The sequence below is a fragment of the Natrix helvetica genome, assembly GCF_964273705.1.
Source record: "Natrix helvetica genome assembly, chromosome: 7".
In the NCBI taxonomy this organism is placed as follows: Eukaryota; Metazoa; Chordata; class Lepidosauria; order Squamata; family Natricidae; genus Natrix; species Natrix helvetica.
The window spans coordinates 26,058,720-26,084,335 of record NC_138558.1 but is presented as its reverse complement, the minus strand read 5'-3'; the positions used below and the strand labels follow the sequence as shown (position 1 = coordinate 26,084,335).

The 25,616-nt window shown below is 36.7% G+C and overlaps 1 protein-coding gene across 2 annotated transcripts in view; it reads right to left on the bottom strand.

Annotated features, from left to right (window-relative positions):
- The window catches only part of ALPK1 (alpha kinase 1), a 55,970-nt gene that overhangs the window by 9,736 nt on the left and 20,618 nt on the right, over positions 1-25,616 (bottom strand). For both annotated transcript variants that reach the window (XM_081960232.1, XM_081960233.1), the window contains exons 2-8: positions 19,109-19,289; positions 14,898-15,052; positions 6,096-6,294; positions 4,575-4,634; positions 3,948-4,034; positions 2,905-2,981; positions 1,685-1,780 (exon numbers count right to left, since the gene is read on the bottom strand). In XM_081960232.1, coding sequence (XP_081816358.1) covers positions 1,685-1,780; positions 2,905-2,981; positions 3,948-4,034; positions 4,575-4,634; positions 6,096-6,294; positions 14,898-15,052; positions 19,109-19,223 — 789 coding nt within the window. In that variant the 5' untranslated portion in view covers positions 19,224-19,289. The remainder of the gene's footprint in view (positions 1-1,684; positions 1,781-2,904; positions 2,982-3,947; positions 4,035-4,574; positions 4,635-6,095; positions 6,295-14,897; positions 15,053-19,108; positions 19,290-25,616) is intronic.

Below are 25,616 nucleotides of genomic sequence, written 5' to 3'. Positions count from 1 at the left end.
TAGATTACAAAAGTAAATTTATTAAATGTACTTGCATTTGAATTAGAAAATGGAGGGATCAATTGTAAAGTATACATAACTGGTAATAACTGGAGCAAGTATTTGTTCTTTTTACATAATATTTAAAATAAATGAAAAAATGAATGGATTTTGAATAATGAAAATGTTTGTAGAAAGAGAGTGGGTACTGTGTTGCTGGTTGAAATAAGTGAAAAATAGCTAGAGTAACAGCTTGCCTACTTTGTTGTACAGAAGGGAGAGTTGAGTACATGCAGATAAATAAGCTATACAACACATGGCCATGAATGAATGAGTGATGCACAAATGTGACTTGAATACAAACATCAATAAATGATGTAAAAAAAAAGATGGGTCAAACATTGAAAATGATGAACTTCAAATACAAAACAAATATATGAAACAGGTGAATGGGTTGAGAGGATGGAGAGGATGGGGATGGAGTTACTGAAAGTCTTGAAAAGGAAGGTGAGAAAGGACAAAAGGCTAAATATGTGAACTATATGGATGCGGCAGAAACAAGAATGGTTAGCAAGGGAAGACAGCTATAAAGCGTTATGATGAATGATGTTGATATATATTAGTATTAGCTAGGTTTACTTTTCTTTTTTCTTGTTCAATTCTTTTGGTTTATATTGTATATTCCAGGGGTGGCGAACAAGTTCGACAAAAAGAGCCAAAATTTTAAACTGTGAGAGTCAGAGAGCCACACCACGCAGTGACCTGCCAAAACAGACAAACACTCACACAAAAGCATATAATTTTAACAATAATATATTAAACACATAATATAACATGCTCAGTCAGGTGTTTTTTGTTATAAATTTTTATAAACCCATTAGAGCTGCTGTATAACTTTTAAATCCATAAATAAGTGGAATCTCTGTCCACCTAACAACCTACAAGATTACTTGATGACCACAACCAGGAATGCCACACTTGCAGTCATTAAACAAAGCAGTCACATATCTCACTTAATGACTGCTTTGCTCAGTGACGAGATTGTGATTGTAAATCAAGTACAACCTATACATGGGTAAAGCCTGGTCCTAATATTATCTTCCTTTAACCTAATATATGTATTATAATATATATATGAGTTTGGATTATCTTTGATATCTATTATAATTACAGGCTGTGAGAAAAACACTCGTAGAATTTTGGGAAATATACTAACCATGGAAATTCAATTAAATGTTTTCTCCTATTTAAAACTCTGCTGCTCCTGAACCCAGAGCTTCAATATGCAACCATTATTATTAATTTGAGCAATCATTAGAACCTCACCAGAATCCTGCAGCAACTGTGCTAGACTTTGAAGCATTATTTTTTTGGGCGCAGCAGAGGGCGCTGTTGAGATAAACCCGGAAGTACGGTCGACGCGACGACGCTTGCCTGCGCTCCACCAGCTCAGAGCGCAGGCAAGCGTCGTCGCGTCGACCGTACTTCCGGGTTTAGCGCGCGATCCGAGCCACAGTATACTAAATAATGGTAAGAGGCAAAGAGCCTCATTTATTTTGGCCGCGAGCCGCATGCGGCTCGCGAGCCGCGTGTTCGCCACCCCTGGTATATTCCTTTTCTGTACTCTGCACAATGCTTGCTCCAAAAAGTATGTATGTATGAAAATTACTTAAAGCAGGTTCATCTCTGCTGTAAAAATAGTTACCAAGCCAAGCTGTGAATTGTTTTTAAATCTGATGTAATCTTCTTCACTCATGGATATAAAGATGTCTGCCAAAATACCCAGTGAGGTAGCTATTCCCTAAAAAAGAACACATATGAACAACGATATATATTTATATATTTATTTGGAGTTTGTTTCTATTTTAAGCTATTTCAAACATGTCAGAAGAAAGAAAAAATGACATCTAAGGCTCTTTATCTACCTAATTCTAGTGGGACAGGGAAAATCAACTTTTTTTTCACCAGTCAGGAAATTTTAAACTATATATTTCTGAAGAAAATTTACTTTTTTGTTGCAACAGATTTGCAACAATCTATATTTTTCCATTTGTGAGCAGATCTGATCATGAAGATTACAATAAATCTGGACAATATGAAGTACAGTAGTTGAACAAGATGAACTCTGTAGACACTAGTAAATAATAAGAGAACAGTGATATTAGGTACTTACAGGTTTTATGCCTGCTGAAACAACTCAAGATTAATTAGATATATCAATATTTTTTCAAGAGTAGTAGCGACCTGAAGAACACTAATAAACTAACTCATATTGCAGATGCAAATATAGAAATAAGAAAATATATTTAAATTTCACAATTAATTCCCCATCCAAATCACCTGCTATGCTTCAATTATTCCAAAATCAGTAATTTCTCTTCAATTAATTTACCTCTAATTAAATGTTCACACTGTTCCTGTTCAAAATTAAATTTGCCATCAATTAATTATCCTTCATCTTAAACTAAATTGCTTTAAGGTATAAGCTGCAGAATCATATTTTTATGTGGTGGTGGCATATAGGCCTGCCTGTGTCAATGAATCCATGAGAGAGAAAGCATAAAGTGTCCACATTCTTCTAGGAATTCTATTTCTTTCTTAGATACATGCATCTATATAAACCAGAGTCTCAAAACTTCTCACTTCAAGCTATTCCACTTTTTAAGATCAGAAAAGAAAGACAAAATTGCCCCTTAGATGCCAATGGCTCAAGTACCAAGGGGCTTCAGAGAACATGGAATTTTGCCACTTCAAAATAAACATTTTTTATGAAGCAGTCTGTTTCTTTGTAGTCATTTGAATGTATACAATCAGTGTTCAACATGTCCATTTTTAATATGAGCTTCTAATAAGCACACAAAGTGCTCAAACATGAGGCATAACTGAGTAGGAAATATTCAAGGTGCCAAAAAATACATTTATTACCTTCTTATCTGGCTGGGGAAGCGTAAAATAACCCAAAATTGAGGCCCAAATCAACTCTGCTGCTTCATACCACATCCCTAAAATACAACACACACAAACAAATGTTCATTTTTAAAACGTTTGTTTTATTTTTCAGAAAGAGTTTTGCTAGTGATGAATTTTGGAGCCAGTTCACAAATTCTGATAATGACAAGGGTTGAACATTTCATGATAGGAACAAATACCGTCAATGAGTATTTATTAATAATGTATTTGTTACCACTTATCAAGAAAGCCTACGAATTCATATTTATATGTTTAAATATTAAATATTTATATATTTATATTAATATGTACATCTATTTTTATCTCTATATTAAAAGACAGCAATTATATGTCAACATAATGCAGAACAAACTATGTATTAGAAACTATACCAAAACTTCATATTTTTGTTAAGAAATATTTTTTAGTATGAAAAACGTTTACTTTAAGTAACATTTAAGATTATTTTGTTTCTGAATGAATATCCATATTGGTGCCTTCAAGTCAGTCCTGAGGCCTGGCAATGATATGGTATCCATGACGTTTTATTGGCAACTGTAGATAGTTTGCAATTGCCTACCTCCTCCACCTGATAGGGAATGACAGGTTCAAAATCAGGGGTATCAAACTTGCATAGTCATGTGATGTATCATGACTCCCCCCCCTTCGCTAAACCGGGTATGGGCGTGGCCAGCAGGTGACACATCCAGCCTGCGGGAAACAAGTTTGACAGCCCTGCTCAAAATCATCCAGTTGACTTTGGTACCTAAGGTAAGATTAGAACTCTACTCTCCTAGCTACTAATCCAATATCTTTAATCACTACATTAACTGGCTCTCAGGAGATCATTGATGTTTTGTTATTAGTGTTATTATGTGCAAATTATCTCATTTATTTTTATAGATTGGGTTTTCCACCAAATTTGTCCACATGAAACAATTACTATGCAATCTATTCCAAAGTTATAGCTTCAGAACAGCATAGAAAGTGAGATTCTTGAATTTATGTAACAAACCTACCCAGTTTCTGTAGAATCTGTCCTCTGATCTGTATACAGACAGATTGAACAAGAATACGATCACTTTCTTTGCAGTACTTCCATACTCCTAAAAATCGAAAGGAAAAGATCAGTAAAATATCATTCAGAGCTTTAAAGATGAGGAATAATAATAGGAAGACCAGAATTTAACACTTGGTTGAAATTAACAATCCTTGTTTTACAGCTAGTTGTTTTGTAACTTAAGCTCTGGGAGACTTTCAAAGACATAAATACATTATTTATATTTTATTTTATGACATATTTATCATTGGATAACTACAATGGTAGTTGCTTATACAAAGACTCGTTAATTAACACACACACACACACACACACACACACACACACACACTACAGTTCTTCAGTGAGCTATTTAAAAAAATGACGATACATTAAAATTGGTTCCCAATAGACCTAACATGCAAGGTGAAACATGAAAAATTGAAGAAGTAAAACCAAAATGAAGTTTTTCTCCCAACGAATTAATTTATAACTTAAGGAACACGCATCCAAAATTATTTGCATATCCCAGTGAAAGCTATAACTAGCAATAACGGGAATATATCAATTAAAATGGAAAGAAGTCTAAAAACCACAATTTATTTACCTGTTGCTCCATTGTCAATAATAAGACTGCTAAGAATATATTCAGCCTTCAATAATTTACCTAGAAATATTAAATATTTTTGTTATTATCAACATGATAGGGCAATATCATTTCATGAGTAAGGTTCCTTTAGTTCAGGGCTGTCAAACTCCTGGCCCATGGGCCGGATGCGACAAACACTGGTCACTCCCACCCCCGGTTTAGCGAAGGGGGGAAAAAGTCCCAATATGTCACATGACTCCGCCATGATTACTTGAGTTGGACACCACTGCTTTAGTTGAAATGATCATCAGGGTGAATACAGACAGCTGCATTACTTCACGTGCAATCAACTTTGGGGTAATGATTTCTCACCATGCTTGACATAATTATAGGCTTTCTTTTAAATAACACTAAATCCCTTTAGGGAAAAATGGCATCCGGGGATCTACTTGTTAACCTGGTTTGTAGTGTCTTGTAATCATGATCAGGACCCACCTTAAATTAGGCTGTGACTAAGCAGCAACCTTGGTTAAAGACTGCTTGATATGATGGTCTCAGTCTCATTCTGTTAGCTAAAGTTGCAATTTATTTGGGATTAAGCCCTATTGAAGACAGTATATTAAACAATGAGACAATGCACAGCCTTACAATGCTTAGTTTTGTGTGTGTGTGTGTGTCTGTGTGTTTATAGGATCAGATTCATCCAAACAAATATTTTGTTCTATTGAGGTTTTATGATTTTGATATGCTACTTTGACGGACATTGAATTAAAAGAATGAACAGACCTATCCCTATTTATCTTGCATTACTCGGTATTGTTCTTGAGTTACTTATAAGTAATTTACTTTACTTCAGTTTTTATGCTATGATTTTTCAATTTAGTAGCTGGAGCAGTGAGATTGTGCAGTGAGCCAAAACACAGTTGTGGTTAATTGATTGTAGATTGCTAGCTCCTGTGTGAGGCAATCTGTGCTGTGATTGGTTGCTGTGGGTCTGAAAAGGAAGTTTCCTTGTTTCCCGTCTTTTTTTTTCTGGTCTGTGTGTTTTGCAATTTACCTCATGATGCTCCTGCTGTATTGACATACCTGATGAAGCTCCTGTTTGCCTGACTATCTAATTTAGTGTATAAATAAAATATTTATTTATATAAAACAAGTTTGTGTCAGTGTCTCTGGTTCCATTTGGACACCTGCTATGTAATTCTCTGACAGGTTATGGGCCCAGAAACATCCTGAAAAGGTAGTAATATTTTTCTGAGGTAAAAGTTTCTTCGTGAGCCCGAGGGAAGTTGAGGACAATTGGCAGGGAGCAGCCTTTAGGCAACAAAAGCTCTAATTAGTGTTTTCCACATTCTTTTACAATTTTTTCCTGTTTTTCTTCCCCATTAGAAACTTGTTGTTGGCAAAGTGCATGGCATAAAGAAATGTCACCTTCAGAAAGAGACAAAGTATCCTCTTGAAAGTCGAGTATCTTCTAATTGGAATTGGGCTAAGAAAATGGAGAAAGGGTCAAGGGGCTTGCAGACAGCATTTCATTACCTGAATTCACAGAGATGCGAGCCTGACGGATAACCAGCTGAGGGGCAATTGGTACCATAGGCTCAAACTGATGCAGCCGTTTGACAATTTGAAGAAGCTGGCTGGAACCATCAACCCAATATAAAAACCGGTCAACCAGAAATGCAATAGCTGTTGCTGTCAGATAGTCTCTGTTGACAATGGAGGTTTTTAAGCAAACCTGAAAAGAGGACCAAAAATATGTGAATAAGGAACAAGCTGCCCTAGGAAACTCTTTGCAGAGGATGATTCATAAAATACATCATTCACCAGAAGATAGAGAAGGTATCAAGCTGCAATATTCATTCACTTATTTCTCTGAAAGATGTTTACACTTCCCTTGAGCTGCAGAAACTCCCAAGGCAAAGTTGGGAAGTATTTCATCCAATGCAGAAAACGAATAGAAAAAGTTGAAAAGGGACTTAAATTAGTCTTCACAAAATACGGTGTACGCTTTTGGTATAGCAGCATAATATTTTACCTTTCGTGCGCAATGACATTTTTCAGGTTCACTCAGCTTGTTAACCAAAGTTAGGTGAGAAACTTAATCCTGTAAACAAATATATAGATTGTACTAAGCCGCTACTACTTTACTTTGTTGATTAAGCCACTGTTGCTGGGTTCACAGATAATGCAAAAATATAAAATATGGTTGACAAACTAGAGATTGAATTCACACCATAGGCTAAGCTAACTCACCATACAGTTTAAGCATAATGTGAACCTAGGTATTAAGTTAATCTACAGCTAAAAAGGTTAAGTTTGGTTCTCACTAAAATCAAGGGGGCTTAAATTGTGGAGAATGTATCCTAGAAATTTTAATCAGAACTAAGAACCGTGCACAGCATCTCTTCACATAAGTGCAAGAACACTCTTTTCCAGTCATGAGAATTTCAACACATGTCTCTTCTCCTTATAAAGAAATGTTGAAAGCTGATTCCCTTTCATTATAGTGAGGGAAATTTTCCTGCATTGTACTAGTGGGAATGCAGAGTATATGTTTACTCACAAGATCAGGGTGTTAATTACTTTGAAGTTTGCTCTTCAGATGATTTTGGCAATAAAAAAACTGATTCATTTTGAGGATTTTTAAAAGCAAAATAAAGTGTGACAATTGAAAAGGATTCCCTTTTCCCAGGAACATATACTTTCCACTATGGGAGGAATTCCTCCTCTTGAAGCACTTGTAAAATGATACGGCCTAGGTATAAATTCTTCACAGTGTTCCAGCATCTACCATATGTATAAGTATTGCCTTCATTGCCTAATATATATTTTCCCTTTGGTTCTTGCCTTCCTTTAAGAAACTGAAACACAAAAGCATGGGAGAGGGTGACCTGCCAGACAAAAGAGCCTTTGAGTTCCTAGGAAAAGGAGATGTGAAGAAGGGTAGGAGGAATCCAAGTGGCCCTATTATTTCCACTTGCACTAATTAGACATTTTTCTGTCAGCTATTGAGCACCGCTGAGAGGCCAAACTCACTGAATTCATTTCTAAAGTGTTTACAGAAGTTTGCATCTGTTTGTGTCTCTTCAGGAGGAAAATAAGCACTTCAATAGCATTGTGAAAAAAATCTATACCAAGTTTCCCTATTCTGGGAGGCTGGACAGCTGCATAATTTAACATTCTGCTTTAAAGCTGAAACCTCTTGTAACCCCTCTTCAAAATCAAGTTGACATAAAATAGGGCAAAGTCAAGACAGGGCAAGAATATTGTCTATTTTATTTTCCCTTTCCTTGATGGTAAGGTGGCACTTCACTCTGATAAATTTAGCTTGATATCAGTTGTTGATATTATAAAACTCTTTTCTGGTCTCTCTCAATGATATGCAATAATAAAATATTTGACTATTTCATTGCCCATAGAATCATACAACAGCATTTAGTCCACAAGAAAACTGTAAAAATTATAGATGTCAGACTTCTTCTTAAAAATATTTAAACATTCAGGCATAAAAAAAATCAGACAAATTCTGGAGACAAGTCTGAAGCAATTGAAGAGTGTAACAATGAATTCATACTGGAAGCCTAATAAAGCATTAGGCTTTTCTTCCCCTCAAAATCATTGGCAGAGATCTAATAAAATTATTTCTCACAGAGACACTAAATTCTGTCCAATTCAATTCTGTTGATCTCAAAGCCTGTAATAAATTATTGGTCTGCCATCATTTCCTTAAAAAACTCTATGTGCTTCTGGAATCTTCTTTTTTGACAGATTAATGTTGAGTTATAGCAAAGCTAGCTTCTCTTTTTGATAGCATGATGTAGCTGGAAGGATGGTACCCTAGTTCAAATGTTCCTATTCACACAGATCAAGAAAATTTAAGAATATAAGGCTAATGAAGAGATTGAAGACTTCCCTTTTAGATAATTTGGTCGATAAACTGGGATTGGATTTAATAGTGTTTAGGAAAAAACAATCCCTCTTTGTAAATTTATTTTTCACATTTTCACTTTCTCTAGCCATAGTTAAAACTATTATAGTTATAATCCAGTAATTTTGAAAGAAAACAGTAATCGTGACTGAAAGAAAACCCATTTCTTGTGTTACAATCAAATAATGACTATGTATAAATATGCTAATAGAAAAAAGGTAAAATATGCTGATCATTTGGAAATGTATGTTATATGTTTATACATTATATCAGTATAATCAAATACATGATTTATATTATTCCTTCCATTTATGTGTAATATGTAAGAATAGTTGGTTTCTATATGATTTTCATATACAATTATTATGACTTTTGAAAGCCATTATGCAATGATCTGTTACAGGTTTTTAAAAACCCATTAAGATAATAGATTACAATTTATGCTCAACTCCTGGAGTTATTTTCATAAATTTTCTTTGCAGTAGTACAGAAGTGGCTTCTTATTGGCTTCTTCCATGATTTTTCAAATCCCCAGTCTAGTTTACAGCCTTGATATTTCTTGTAGTCTCTGATCTAAATATAAATAGGTCTGACTCTGTTCAGGTTTACCAAGTTCAGGCAGGTGCTGCCACCTGCTGTGGCAAAATAAGTTTGTACTGTTAATGATACCAAGCTACTATCCTTTACAAAGGTATCGTCCAGAGCGCATAGTTGTGCTAGCGCTTCTGTATTTGAATGCTTCCATTCACTATGTAATCTCAGTAATTTCTTTGCCAGTTTTGAAGCAAAACTAGTTTTGATCTTGTTGCTGGTTTTGTTTCCAATTCCACACCAAATCCAGTATCTCCCGCCTCCCCATAAAAAAGTGACTGGTACATATAGATGCATATAATGTACCTCCACCAAATTAGTATAGTTTCAAATAAATCAATTTAAATTTGTAATTGCAGTATTTTTACCAAAATATAGTGTAGAAATCATTGTTTCAGTAAATGCAAACAGCTCAACCTTAAAAAAAAATACATGTAAAAGAGGATGGATTTGGGGGGGGGGAGTTTTTGTATTCATCATGGGTACAGAGAGGAATAAGTACGCACTCTGCTTGAACATCTGTTCAATGTGTGTATTAATTGAATTTAGGGCACAAAAGGAACTTCATGGCTAAAGAACTGAAGAAGGTGCAAATGGAATTAGATTTGCAGAACTATATATGCAATTAAAATGTTTGCATCTGGATAAGTTGGCAAATTGGGGATGAAAAAAATGTTTTCCCAAAGAGCTTTTTCTAAAAAGCTTAGAGAGGATGAATGTCCTGTATTCTACTACCTTATTTTAATGATTTAAATCTTTCCAGTTTTATGGGATTCATAGTTTCATTTCTAGCCTCAAGACCAATGCTACAACATCAAGCATTTGCCAGAAAAACTCCTACTTCTTCAAAAAATCCTACTCCAGTGATTGTTAGCAATATTACAAATACAAACAGAACCAATGTCTCCTAAAGTCATTTGCTGGTTCTGATTCTGTATGTTATAATGGCTCCTCATTAGAGACTGAATCACCAACACCAAGTCCTCTAGGAATTTATAGCATTGCAGTATTAAGAGCAAGCTGGTTCTCTCATTAAATTCAAATTTTGAAATACATAAATTTGAATCTCAATTAATGACATTGAAAATCCCAAATATTTTTAAAATGTCTCAGTAATCTTATTTTCAGAAGTGTGCAGATTCTACCACAGTACATGTAGCTTAGCTGCATGAAGAATGAGGCTGATTTCTATTTTGGCAACTGTAGCTTGTGATCACAAAATACTCAACTAGAATCAACACTTGGCTATGAGAAATCTACATTACCAAATAGGGGCATCAATGAAGTCTCTTTTGGCCTATCCTTTGGAGGGAGCTGTCCCCATTTTGTGACTATTTTTACCTTCTACTATGGAGACAAGGCATAGCACAATGGTTGAGGCATTAGACTTAGTTCAGAAAGATCAGGTTCAAATTCTTCTTAAATAATAAAAGTTAATTGGGTTACCTGGGGCAGCTATTAGCTTTCAACCTAGCTACACAACATAATTGTTATGGAAAGAACTGGAAGAGGGAACCATATTTACATAATTTTGAGGCCAGGAGATAAAGGCAGAATAAATAAATAAATAAAATAAAAATATGATTGTGCTAGCCCTGGTGGATATTATCTCCTGAAGTGGAAAAACAGGCAAAAAGTAGAGGGGGAGGGAGGAATTCAAAAATAACAACTGAAATAAATAATTGTAGCAAATAAGAATAAAAACAATGCTGAACAAATTCTAAGTTGATAGTTAAAATTCAAAATGTTTGGGCTTTTTTGGAATAACCATTCAAATAACTTTAATATTAAGTGTTCTTATTGTCCAGAGGGACCATATTCTCTGCATTTTATTGAATCAATTAAACATTGATCAGATGCATTACTCTGAATTTAAATTAATGAATGAGAATTACGTCCAAACTACTTAAAGAATTCATGAAAAATTGTGCTAAGAGTTACTATATCTTCTTTTCATTTCAAATTCCTAGCTAAAAGTTCAACAGTGAAAATCATGACGAGGAGAAAATATATATATATATTGCAGGGTAAACATCTCACTCCACCAATTTTTGAAGTTTGGTAAAAAAAAAAAACAACAACATGGGGATTCTCTCCACTCCCTGCCAGCTCCTCCGTGTCTTTTATGATCATTCTCATTCTGCTAGTTTTGTACAATAGGATTCTGCAGCCAATGCCAAGCTGAACTGTTTAAAAGGCTGATGTAAGCAGCCCTGATTGCTTTGCATACTCAGCCAAGCAGTGGTCTGCAAACAAAGGTTGGCTTGTAACAATGCAAGGCTAAGTCAAATTTTCAGACAGGAGACCCAAGTGCTCTCACAGAGATACTTTGAGATCAGGGAAGCTACTCAAGAAGTAAGATGCTGCATGCTGTGAATAAGGACCACAAAATCTGGCCTTCCAGAATAATAAACACTTCATTCAAGGATCCCGGAGCATTTACAAACACTGGTTCATTCTGGTTGAGAGCTTATTCTAAACTCACCACTTTAGAATAAACCCAGACATAATATGTTAACTGTTTTTCCCAACAATACCAACAAAGGGTTATTTGTGTTAATCTGTTAAATTAAAATAATTCCTCAAATCATATGAAAGCATTAAAACATTCATTTTTAGCTGTCAAATGAATTCAAAATTAGCTGTAATTTTGAAATATATATATATATTTCAACTGAAAATCTGATAATGCCTCAGTTATTTAAAAGGAAGGGGGGATGGGGGAGGCAAAGCAGGAAAGGAAAAAGCCTTTCTTGACTAATACTAATAATATGGGTCAAAATGTCAGTCAAAGTACGATTAAAAGGAAAACAAAAAGAAGTGTCCCTTTTCTCCTGCAGTACAATGGGCGCTGGAATATAAATTACCAATGAAACTGAAATAATGCTTCAAAGCCCACACGGAAAGGACTACAGTATTTGGAAATAACGTCTTACGGTAGGATGAAACCACGAAAAGGATGGGTAACTCACAAACTTTGGGACACTTGAGTGAATAGTTTGAAACTAGCATGACCTGGGGCCAAGAGACCTGCAGCCTGCAACCCCAAGAACTGCTTTGTTTTGCTGGGGCAGCTGCAGTTATCAACAGATGTTTCAACAATAAATAATTGGTATCATCCCAGAAATGGTTCATCTACCTGGGGTGAGAATACAATGTGTGCAAACATGGCTTTGCTATTACAGCCACATTAATCTGCTATCTATCCAGGTTTCTCAGGGGTTTTTACTGCAGGTGTTTTTCCTAGGAGGGAGCAGACAAATGCTTTTGAGTCTAGGGGCTTTGTGGGCATTGTCAAAGGGTCAGCCTCCACCATAAATATCTGTCTAAGGCCACACACCAGAAAGGAAAAGAAAAGTTAAAAGAAAAAGAAAAAAGGAACGGGCTGGGTGGGGGGGGGGGTTAGAGGGTAGGGGAGAGAGGGAAGAGGTAGAAAATAGCCAAAACAAATTCAGAATCACAATGAAACTCCACTTAGTGCCAGGAATTTGTAAAACAGCAACTGAGCCCTCCTCCTCTGTCAAGGCGTGTAAGTTACATCACACACGGAAATTAAACCCATTTGCTTATGGAGGGGGAGAAGAATGACTTAGTACTGACTCAATAGAACTTTAAATGTTACAACTCTCAGGCAAGCACTGCATGATGTCAACATTCAGTATTCTATTTTAACCCACTTGAACACATTTTTTCTGGTTAATGGCCCACAATCCCATGGATAAAGCTTGGAAATTCATATCCGTGCAAATACTTTTTAGCAACATTTTAAAGGCAGAATTTAGCAGAAAAAGCTGACAATAGGAAGTTGGGTGCCTTGGATGGGAAGGGTCTAAATAAAAGATTTTGGAATCCAACAGAGTATGCCTAATAGGACTATCTTATCTCTATGCATTTACCTAAAATGTAGTAAAAAGAAGTGAGCAAAAAGTGGAGTTGTTTCATTAGAGAATTGGTCCAGGCAATTTGTGGTGCCTGACGAATTTTGGATATTAGGAATATTTAGGTGATTTAAAGTGAAATACAAAGCATCATTTGGAGCCTGAGTGGGTGTATATGAAATATTTTCACCTTAAAGCAACTGCCTCTTTCTTGGGGTTTCTTTGGCTGCCAATTGTGGCTGTTTTTCCACTGTAGGAAAAGGTGTTTGGTTAATGGTCCTACCGGTGCTAATTGCACACTCACAGAACTTTAAGTCACATGTTGCCCTTTGAATAGATTTGATTTCATTCTTCAGCATGAGATGTTTCCTCTATAAGAGGCTTAATTCACCTTTCAGAGCCAATACTGTATTTTGGGTAAGGCAGAAGAAATATGAGTCTGCTTTTTTTTTTTTTTGCACTGACTTGTTGGCATCCTAAAATCTGATCCTCAAGTCCTAGGACTGGGATGGTGAATCTATGGCACGTATGCCACAGATGGCATGTGGAGCCACATTTGGGGGCACGTTAGCCATCAGCTTTGGCGAGAGCTGATTTTTCAGATTTCCAGAAGGCCAGGGGAGGCCATTTTTGCCCTCCCCAGGCTTCAGGAAAGCCTCTGGAGGCTGGGGAGGCCGAAAAACGGCCCCAACATACAACTGGAAGTTTGGAACTTCTGGTTGGCCCATTGGGGCTGTCTTTCATCCTCCCCAATCTCTGGAGGCTTTCCTGAAGCCTGGGTAGGGTGAAAAACGGCCCCAATGGGCCAACCAAAAGTTCACAAACAATCCGTTTCTGGCTTTCAGAAGGTCCAGTGACGCCATTTTCGCCCTCCCCGGCTTCAGGAAAGCCTCTGGAGCCTGGTGAGGGGTTGCACGCAGATGTGTGTGTGTGTGGGGGGGTAGGCAGCACAGGCGCAGTTGGGCAGGGAGATTGAATGGGCACGCGTGCCCACGTGATAGCATATGCGCGTGCAATTTTGTCAAGCCGTAAGAAAAAGGTTCGCCATCACTGCTCTAGGACAAAGTAACCCAAAAGCATACTGGGATTAAAAATGCAATAATAATAATAATTTAGGAAATATACAGATTTGTTTTCCCAATTACTCAAAATCAGTTACCCATCACCTAGTAGCTTTGAGAAGAAAGGTAGCTTCTAAAAAAGTTTTCAAATGGAAATACCCATTTCAAAATTATAATCATAATGTAACAAATAAAACAAGTTTGCTGTCCCTCAACATAAAGCTAGGCAAGCCACTAATGTCAATCTTTATCTAACAGGTAATATTTAGAATAATTTTTTTTACCTGAAGGGGAAAAATACTAGACATTTTAATCATTGCTATAAGTAACTATCATGGAACTATTATTTCAGAAGAGATTTATCTGCTTGCAATTTGCTTTGATAACCAGAATCATAATGGCACATATTTGATTTTTTAATCATTTTATGCTCACCTTCATGTGGCTGAATAAGATTATTCTTTATCAGGCTAACAGACAAAATGTTAGATTTGTGTTTATTATTTGCTCACTCCAAAGTATACCTGATGCACTTGAGTGAGTGGCTTCTTTCATCTCTTTACTGCAGGAAGTCCCCTTGTGCATGAACCCTGTGCTTACATGAAAATGCATACTAAACTACAGATCAGGTTACATATCTTGCAATATGTGAACAAAATCAAATCACTGACCCCATGTCTTCCGATGACAACAGGAATCAATTTAACTATTGACTTGAATAGAAGCAGGCTAGCAACTGTCATGGGGTAGAAGCAACAGTGAAAAATAGGGGTGTAGGGGGGAGGGGTCACCGGTGAAACAAGGAAGCTACCATCTGTTGGATCACTGTAAATTTAAGAGCTAGTGCAGGTTTCAAGGACAGGTGTCTTTGGTGTCATACCAGTAACTCATGCAGCCTTGCATTGATCATATCTTGCAAATTTGTTTTGTCTTCAAGGTCTATGGCTTGTTTGTATTGCCACCTTTCTGGCACAAAGGGCCACTTCATTTCCTTGGCCTCTTCGATGAGGGTCCTCAAATCCTCAGGGAGTGAAGCTGAAAGGGTCAAAGGGCAGGTAAGTGAGTCAGCCACAAAGGTTACAAGGTGATACCTTTCTTGCTGAAAGCATTCCCTTCCCCAGATTGCCTCTAAGGAACCACAAGCTGCCACTTCTTCCAGCAACAGACCAACAGGGAGAGGGGCTACCTGTCATCAGGTGACCTCTCATCCTTTGCCCTGCAGCTAAACTGGAGCTGTCTGCCATTAAAGAAATAAATTTAGCAGGAAGAGAAAGACCAGATTGTTTCATGGGTATCACAGAGTGTAAGTTGGAAAGGAGAGGAAGATATAGGAGGCTCATAGAAAATGCATGAATTTGGATATAAAGGATTAAAGCAACAAACATACGGTTTAATTGTTCTCCCTTTCAATATTATGCATACAAAATAAATATGGACCATTTCATTATTATCTGATATATTTATGCCCTTCAGAAGTTCAAGGCAGCTCATATAGACCTATATTCATTTTAACTATGCAAAACAATTCTGTGAGGTAGGTTGGGCTGATTCAAAGTCACCCAGTGTATTTTCACAGTTGAAAGTCTTTGTCCAACTCCTTGAACTTTTACGCCACACTGATTCTCAACAAAATTGTTAACTATGTTTGACATTTTGCATCTCAAGCTAAGAACTCGGACAAGTATCATAATTGATTGGATCCAGATTTGAACATTCTTGTTCTATAAATGGGTTTAATGCAACGATTATATTTTTTATCCTGCTAAAATATTGTTTAGAAGAAAGTGGGAGATATTGTGAAAAATTATCATCCCAATTATCTAATCAATCCAGGTTCTCTTGGTGAAAAGCAGCTTTTCGTGAGACGCTATTCTGATGTTAAATTAGGATAAGAGATAAGTCTCCAACTATTATATGTAATAGATAAATAGAATCTCAAGGAGAGCAGTGATGTATAGTAGTAAGGATACTGAACTAGTAGAAAATCCAGCTTTAGCTCCATCCTCACCCATGTTATTTCTTAATCAATGAATCAGTTTTTTAAAAAAATCTTCACTAGAATTATTTGTTGATCAACGTATGCAATGGGGAAATATGAAAAGTGTATGAAAAAGTTATATAAAAGGAACTAACACGGAAGATAAGAAAGACAGTGCTGCTACAAGGTAAGACACACACACACACACAAATTCAAAATTTTATTTATCATGGTTTTAATGTGTGCAATAATGAGCATTTGCATTTCATTTCAACAATTGGTGTTCAAGGTGAATTTGGATGTTAATAATTTTAACGCTTATTTAATGGCTTAGGGATTTACAAACTGGAAAGGTATCTTTCCAAATCATCTTTTTCTCTCTTTTCCCTTTTATCTCCTACATTCTGCCTCACCCGAGCATCATAGAAAATAATAACAGCTCCTTGTTTTGAATTCACCAACCACCATAATAAAATATGCTGCACCATTCCTGTTACCTTACAAGCATGATGCATGCTTTATGAATTAGTTGCCAAAAATTCATGTTATAGCTTTGAGATGTAAACTTCTCTTCTTAACTACCTCTGTGTGAAGTTTACAATACAAGTACTAAACAGAAGGGCTTGTATTGTGATGTCATAATGCACATTTTATCACCAGGGATGGAAATGGACACCTACAAATTTTTAAATTAATCATACAGAAAATCACATTAGGCCATGACCCAATTAACTGCATTTTAAGCCTGGTATTTCTACAACTTCAATCACTGAAGAATCTAAAGCAATAATCTCTGTTCACGCATTGTGACATTTATCAATATGGCCCTCTTCATTGGTTCAGGCAGATTTTTACCCTTTTCTCAGCTGTGGATAATCGATCCTAGGAAGCTCTGAGTCTCAGATCCTTCACTTCCTGAAGCAGTTCACCTGGAGGGCCCTGTCTAATGAGGTGATTATAAAGGCATTGATGCAGCAGATCTGGAACTAAAGCGATTGTTCACCAAGATCTGCAGCATTTCACAGAGGAAGAAGCAAAGAAAAAGCCACCCGATTAGAAGCTGCACAGCCCATCTGAAGAGAGGTAATACAGCTGAGAGGAAATAGTGACAAGGAAGCAAAAGTACCCCTTAGATTTATTCCTGCTAAACTATATTCTTACAAGGAACTATTGTATAATCCAAACTATACATCAGCAATTCACAAATTGTAGTTCAAGAGGCTGTCCACATTCCCCAGGATGCAGTCCACATCACTTCTATAAATAGTCACCAAAGTAAAAAATATTAGCTACAGATCTAAGATACAGGTAGTCCTCAACTTACATTTAGTGACTGTTCAAAGTTACAATTTCACCGAAAAAACTAGAGTCTGTTGAAGCACCCTATGGTCATGTGATTAAAAAGAGTAGGTAGTTAAGATGGTACTGACATTTTTGGGTTTTTTGATTGCCATTTGCAACCTTCCCAACTGGCTTGCAATAAGTAAAGTCAATGGAGGAAACTAGATTTGCTAAACAATTTCCTTAGCAACTGCTTGATTCACTTAACAAGTTTACTTAACAATTATGATAAAAAAATTGTACAATTGTGCATTATTTGCTTAATAACTGTTTTGCTTAGCAATGAAAATTCTGGTCCCACTTGTGGTTACAAAAGGAGAACTATCTGTAAGGATGAACAATCATATTAAAATAATGCATTAAGTGTAAATGAAATTATCATGGATGACTTATTACAAAATAGCAAGTATTACTTGCTATTATCAGACTAGGTGGAGATAAATCTCTCATCTGTGTGTCAGAAAAGGTTGTTACAAAACCTGGTACATACAGGCAAACTATAGTACATGTAATGATTGCTTGGAGACTTTTAATGAATAAGAAAGCAAGCATAATTATTTGATATGAAATAATTTGAAAAAAGTTATTGTTCTTAAAGGGTATGTGAATATGGCAGAAAAGTTGGATGACAACCATGTTTTCCCAAAATAAGACAGGGTCTTATTTCCTTTTGACCCCTGAAATAAGCACTTGGCCTTATTTTCGGGGAAGTCTTATTATTTTTGAGGTGCAGGAGGTGGCAAGCGTGGTCACCTCATGGCTGCTGCTGTGTTGCAATATTTTGGGGGAGGGCTTAATTTTGGGGGAAGTCTTATTTTAGAGCATGCGCTCAAAAGCCCGATTGGGCTTATTATCCGGGGAGGTATTATTTTCAAGGAAACAGGGTACTTTATAATCCAATGCATTGTTAGTCATTTGAAGTTATGCATGGAGTTTGGAAAACTTTGCAAGTATCAATCGTTTGCAAGTTTCTCTGCCTTAGGTTCATTGAGTTCAAATAGACTTACATTTGATCGAATGCATAAATTTGCACTGTAAAATGATTTAATGTTTCTATTAACATATTGGGATAGCCATCTGGAATAATATATCCCAAAAGACTAAAAATGCTAGCTTTCTTTAGAAAGTAAAGAGCAGTAGAGTTTTGTTGTATTTTTATGATCAATAAACCACTCTCTTATGGAAGGTCTTGTTTCATCATATGGCACACTACATAATTTACAAATATAAACACAAATTGTTTATATATATAAAAATATAGAAAATGTATTTCATATTATTAGCATTTATGAGCCTTTGTTCAAAGTATAAAAATACCACATAATATTCTATAAACGTATCTTGCTCTACTTTATTTTCCACAATGACCTATATAATGAAAAGGCAATTAAAGGATTCTAAAATAGGGGAATTTGTCAAATGTGTTTGTAACAGAGAATGATTTTCAGCAAACGGAAAAAAAGTAACAGGCAGCATTCAAGACATTCATCTTTATTTTTTCAATAGTTTAAATATATGTGCACCACCAATCTTTGGGGACATTGTTTTTGTCAAGGGAAAACTGCTCCTTACAACCTATGTTTACTGAAGCTTAAAATGGAAACTGACAGCAATTCAATGGTATAATGTGGCCTTCTACTCTGCCTGCCTCTACACCCACATCCGGTTTGGGTTCTAGAAGTTTCACAGCTAAAGAACAGAGCACATTGGTGACCATATAAGCACGGGTGATCAGCTGTCTTGTATCTGATTAGATAACATAATTATCTCACCTCCGAAGAGTTGATTCATGCTTTCCTTGGGCTGGTCTTCCACCATAAGTGAGGGCTGCTCCAGCATTTGCTTGCATTCTTGCAAGAGACAGTTCACCATTCTTTGATTATTCATGTTGCACACTCCTGCACTGCTGGAATCAAGAGGAGGGGTTGTTCTGGTTGCACAGTGATCAATTACCTAGGAGAAGACACACATTCTAAATGAAAAGAATCCCTTTCAGGCTGGCATACCTGGTGAACAAAAGAAGTAGTGGGGGAGATGATTAACTAAAACATCATCAATTATCTGCAAGGCTCAAATAGGGTAGGATAATAGGATATGTATATTATAGCCTCCAAGGGCTTTATTAGAGAAGGGTATGAAATTACTCCAGGGTCCACACGAGACAGGCTCAAGTACAACAAACATCTCCTCGCAAAAGGGTACAAAGAAAGAATTTGAAATCCACAATGTTTTAAAACCCAAACAGTGAAATGGCCAGCTGACCTGTGAATAAGAGAATCACTTTACATATATACAATTTCTTGGGCTTAAGTGCTTTAAACTGAAAAAAAGCAAGAAAGTATTCTAGCTTTAAATTAGAGGAAAGAGACAGAATATTAGATAGACTAACTGAGTTCTATCATATAGTCAATCAATCAGAATACAGCCGTAAGGGACCTTGGAGGTCTTCTAGTCAAACCCCCTGCTCAAGCAGGAGACCCTATAGTAATGGTGGTTGTCCGGTCTTTTCTTAAAGACATCCAGTGATTAAGCACCTACTACTTCTGAAGGCAAACTTTTTCCACTCATTAATTGTCCTCACTGTTAGAAAGTTTCTCCTTAATTGAAGATTGCTTCTCTCCTTGATTCGTTTCCATCCATTGTTTCTTGTCTTACCCTCTGCTGCTTTGGAAAATAAGTTGACCCCCTCTTTTTCGTGGCAGCCTCTCAAACACTGGAATGCTGCTATCATGTCATCCTCTAGTTCTTTTCTCTACACTGGCCAGACCCAATTCCTGCAACTGTTCTGCATATATTTGTCTCCAGCCCTTAATCATCTTAGTTGCCTTTCTTTCTTCTTTCTCCAAAGTCTCAACATCTTTTTTGTAATGTGGTGACCAAAACTGGATGCAGTATTTCAGGTGTGATCTTATTAAGTATTTATAAAATGTACTAGTATAAATATATGATAGGTTCACGTACTACACAGGAGTTGGAAGGTGGCAACCTGTAACCCCATCCCCCCACCAATAAACAGGAATGGATCAATTTCCCTTGTAAATGATCACATTGATAGCCCTTCTTAAAAACTACAGAGCTACCAAAGAACATGGCTGTTGTGTACTGGCGAGCCCGGCCAGCAGAGGGCGTTCAGAGAAGCGCCTCTGATTGGTCTAGGCGCACCTGCCGGCCGGCGGGAGAAATACCCAAATCCTATTGGTTCACCGTCTGACAGCTGCATGTATCAATAGCTGTCAGACGGCTTCTGTTACAATGGCATTATTTTGTTGGGTGGAATTCTGTAATAGCTGAGGGTAATATATGTGATGGACTCCGGGAAAACTCTCTCAATTTTTAATGCATAGTGCTGCCAATTTGATTAACTTATTACGTGCTGAATTTCATTTTCCATGATTTCCTAAGCAACATGACCAAAAACTGCGGGGAAATGAACCAGGTTGAAAAAGACTACTGTGTTTCCCCCAAAATAAGACAGGGTCTTATTTTCTTTTGACCCCCCCCCCCAAAAAAATGCTTGGCCTTATTTTCAGGGAGGCCTTATTATTTTTGAGGTGCAGGCGGCGGGGAGCGTGGTCACCTCATGGCTGCTGCTGTGTTACAATATTTTCAGGGAGGGCTTATTTTTTTGGGAGGGCTTATTTTAGCGCATGCGCTCAAAAGCCCAATTGGGCTTATTATCTGGGGAGGTCTTATTTTCAGGGAAACAGGGTAGTCTACATATTCTCCCTTTAAGTTTAAAATGCTGTCCTGTTCTGAGTTTCACTACCCAAGAGTAGAACATGAGTGGGAAGGGAAAATGTCATAAAAAAGTATATGATTTTGACAGAAACCTAAGTATTCCTGAGGTGGAAGTTTCCTTCAATATAGTTTCTAATTTGTCTGTGTTGATTTTTCATTTCTAAATTCAAGGTAGTTCATATAATCTAAAAAGTTTAAAGTTCTGTACTCAGTTTATGAAGCTGCCATCCCATGCAATCATATTTTCTAAAGCAGTATGAGTACAATCTCCAAGACTTTATTAAAAACCAATGCTTCGAAGTAGATCATAAATATCTCATAAACGCTTGTGTCATAATTGATTTCTCTACAAGCAAATGCAGAAAAACTGATTTTCTTTTGCAACACATCAACACAGAAAAATCCTACATTTTATATTGTTAGAAATTGAATTTCACATTCTGAAAAGCCAATTAGATTACTTAAGCCCTTTTATTCCTTTTTTTAAAAAAATTACCCTAATTTTGATCTCAGGTTACACTATTTAATTCCAGAGACCAATAAACGGGTAACAAAGACTTGAGGCGTTCTATGAGGAGGCTGTATTTATGGATTAATCCCAACAGGGAACAAGTAAAGCTCCTCACAGGCGCCTTCACTGGGACTTAGCACAGTCAACGGAGAAAAAGCGATTGTTATTTATGGCTACTGGTGTTTTGACTTTCAAATAAATATTTTAATTATTTTAAAGGCCGCACCAAAAATTCCTTGTTCTTTGAATGGAGATCTGTGGTGGTCCTAAAATAGATGCAGCTGTAATTATACAAATCTTTTTGTTATGTTAGGATTCATTTGCAGAGCCAAATGGGGAATGAGAGATGCTTGAATTACTGGGGATCTGGCAGCTGCAGGAAGCACAAAGCTCATTATTACCATTAGGAGTTCCCTTATTTCCCTTTGGGGAAGGTAGCCTTCTCTTCTTCTTCTTTAAAGTATTCAACTAAAGATTCTAAAAAAAAACCCTCTGGCTTTCAAGCATCAAAAAATTAATTATTCAAACATGGAGAGGCCCAGGCTTTCCTTACATGCAGTGAGTCCAAGTGGCTCCAAGTCTCCATCAGGAGTATCTTGAAGGATAATGCAGGCCTGGAGTGAGACCAGCATGGAACTGCTAACTCTGTTCTAAAACCATTCTGAAATAACATAGTTTGTTATCCTGATTTTTAAGTTGGTTTCTTTGTTGCTTCATGTAGCTTTATTTTTTAAAAACATTTGACAGATGGTACACTACACAAAGAATGTCTGTTTTAGGGTGGTATAAAAGAACACTCAGTCTATCAGATATTTTGTTTCTTATCCATGAACTTACTGGATGAGAAGTGAAACTGTCTTCAAGCAAAACAAAGAAGGCCAGTTGCCTTTTGAAAATGCACCTTTTGAGACAACCATGATTTGGACAACTGAGAATCTCCACAGACAATTATTCTATCAATTTAGATCAGTGATTTGATGCAATGCATTGCATTCCCTTGCAATGGGGAGACCCAAGTCTATGTCTCTTCATATCACAAAGCTCACAAGGCAATTTGAGGCCAGTTTTTCCTCAGTCCAACCACTCTTACAGGATTGTTATTAGAATAAAATTAGAAGAGTTCTAATAGAAAAAGCCTATGTAAAGCATGGCTACTTGGTTCATGGAGATTGTCTTGATTCCAATAGCTACAACAGTGTAACCCCAGAATTGCCCAGTCAGCATAAAGAATTTTGACTGGTGAATTCTGAGGACTAAAATTCACATATCTCAAAGTTGCCAAGTGTGAAAAACACTAGGCTAAGACAATATACTATAGCTATGATATAAAGAAACAAGATATCAAGGAGAACCTCTGTGTTTTCATTAGCTATTTTACCAGAAGTGCCAGGAAAGAGAGTCTTCTGCCCATGTCAGAACAAAGAATTGAGCAGAATCAGCACAAAGATGAAGTATGATTTAATAAAATTAATTTCATAAAATTAAATTAGATAAAATCATAGTGTTTTACCCAAAGCTAGACATGTTTTCAAATATCAAAAAAAGAAAGGAAGTTGTAGAGCGCTGTATTCACCCATAGTATTTGCCTGGAAGGACCAGCTTTAATTATAGTATTGTACACAAATCAGGAAACTAAGGCAGTTCAAATGAATACAAGGATTTATTGCAAGCTTAAGCTCTCTACAAGAATCTGACCTACTAATGGTCAAAGCAAAGTGTGAGGTGGACTTAGATCTCTTATGGGCGTGAAGGGACTCGAGACTGATGATGCATTTGACCCCTCCCATGGATTCAGCCTTGTCATCTCCCACAATTGTATGATGCATGTTACTATTTCAGAATCAAGCTTTTAATTTTAGAGCCAAAAATGAGAATAAGATTCCAAAAGTTGTCTGTTACCTATGGAATGCATTTCATATTTATTCTTCTTTAAGGACAGTCAATGGATAACCTAGATGTTTGTTTGTTTGTTTGTTTGTTTGTTTTGTTTTATTGGATTTATATGCCGCCCTTCTCCCAAAGGACTCAGGGCGGCGTACAGCATTAAAAAACACGTATTACAAAACTTAAAAGAAAATTAGAAACAATCCAAGAAACAAACCAAATTAATATAACACTTTTTAAAAATTGGATAAAATTATTGCTAGGGTCTATTTGTCTGTGTAGGAACTACTCCCTGCGCAGACATCTGTACTATAATCAGGTTTCTCTATCCTAGTCCTGGTAACTCAGGTCTATATTCAGGCTTCTGTAAGTTACATAAGCAATCTTTGGGATTCATATCCATCTACCCTCCCAATCCCCCAAGTTTTTCAGTAAGAATGCTGAAATGTTGCATATTTTTTTCCGATACCTTAGAGCAAACATGCATGAATGCCAGAATATGATGAAATAAACTATGTATTACTTTTTATTATTTTGTTCGCAGCTGGAAATGGTGTGAGGATACCGTCTAGAGGCTGTCAATACAATGGAATCATCTATGGCAGCATATCATTAGAACTCATGCTATTAAAGTTCTGTTGCAAATAAAAAGAAACAGAAAAAGAATTGTCAGTTTTGCATCAGATAACAATTTTACAATCACATGAATAGCATGAAAAGTTATTTCAGTTATAGAGTAGTAAAATAGATTGGAAAAATGTGATAAAAGCTTGTAAACACAACTGCAGGAGATGAAGTCTATCATCAGGGAATGGCAGGCATTATTGTAACAAATACAGAAGCCAATTTTTATTTGTTCTAGCAATAACGGAGCGGGAGTTGCAACCATAGCTCTCTCCTCTGATATTAGTTGAAAAACCATTTTTAGAGAATTATAAACTAATGCATCCAGTGTTCAGCCTGACTGCAAATTATCTTCCTTCTCCTACTGCACTTTGAACTGCGTGCTTATTAAAGCTACTTTGAACCCGTGTCATTACGCTACAGTGCATTTTGTCTCTATTCTTTTAAAAGGGGGGTCTTTGCTCTCCTTGGAATTGAATAGCAAAAATCCTGTGGTTCTGTCGAGAGGAGGAGGACTGAGGCCCAAACACATGGCCTTTCCAAAGGTCAGATTTAATTTTTTTTAAAATTTTCACGATAATGAACCTTCTCCTCATTTTCAAAACAGGAAAACCACATTTTATTTGCACTTCCTACACTTTTTATCTGAAATTACATTTAAAGCAGAGTCGAGGATGCAGGGGGAACGGAGCTACCAGTTGTTTATTTTGGGAGGCGTTATTGAGACAAGTAAAAATTACCATTGTTGGCCTTTCCCCATTTAATGCGTTCCAGATTTTTGCTTTGGTTTCCTTTGCAGAGTTTTGTGAAATAAATACCCAGCGAGTTTTTCAGCTCAACAGTTATCAACAGTAGAAGATACGAAGCCTTCCTCCTTCTCTTTCTTTTCTTCCTGGCAATTTTTGTTGCTTTTCACTCTTGTAATAAGACATAATATTCCACACAGCACGGAATCAGTGTAACACAATGATCTAATGTGTGATGAGCCAGCCAATTTGCTCATAGTCCTATTTCCATCTGATTTGGGGACTGCAAGGCTCAAGGCTTCCTTTTTTCTGCATTGCTCAATACACCAAATGACCCCAGTGGTATTAAAATAAGGAAAACCCTGACCAAGAAAAGCCTCTCCGAAGACAAGCTTACTTGTTAATATGCAACTACATGAAAGGCTTTCTTTTCTCCTATGCAACCATCAGACTGTGTGTGTGTGTGTGTGTGTGTGTGTGTGTGTGTGTGTAAATTGCAGGGGGCTCATTGGCATAAATCTTGGCTGCGACCTCTGAGGTAAACGGGATTTACATTACTTTCTGACAAGAATTAAATGAAGGCCTTGTGACTATATGAACAGCCTTCGAGACTGCAACAGATGGGCATGAATGCGCTCCCTAGACAAACTACCAGTGACATCTGTGTCCCCCAAATTCTGGTGGTCTCGGCCAATTAACAGGCAAAATGAGGGAAAGGGGAGGGGGACCAAGAGAGGATATCCTACCCCACCCCCTTTCCTCAGCAAAAGCTGCAGC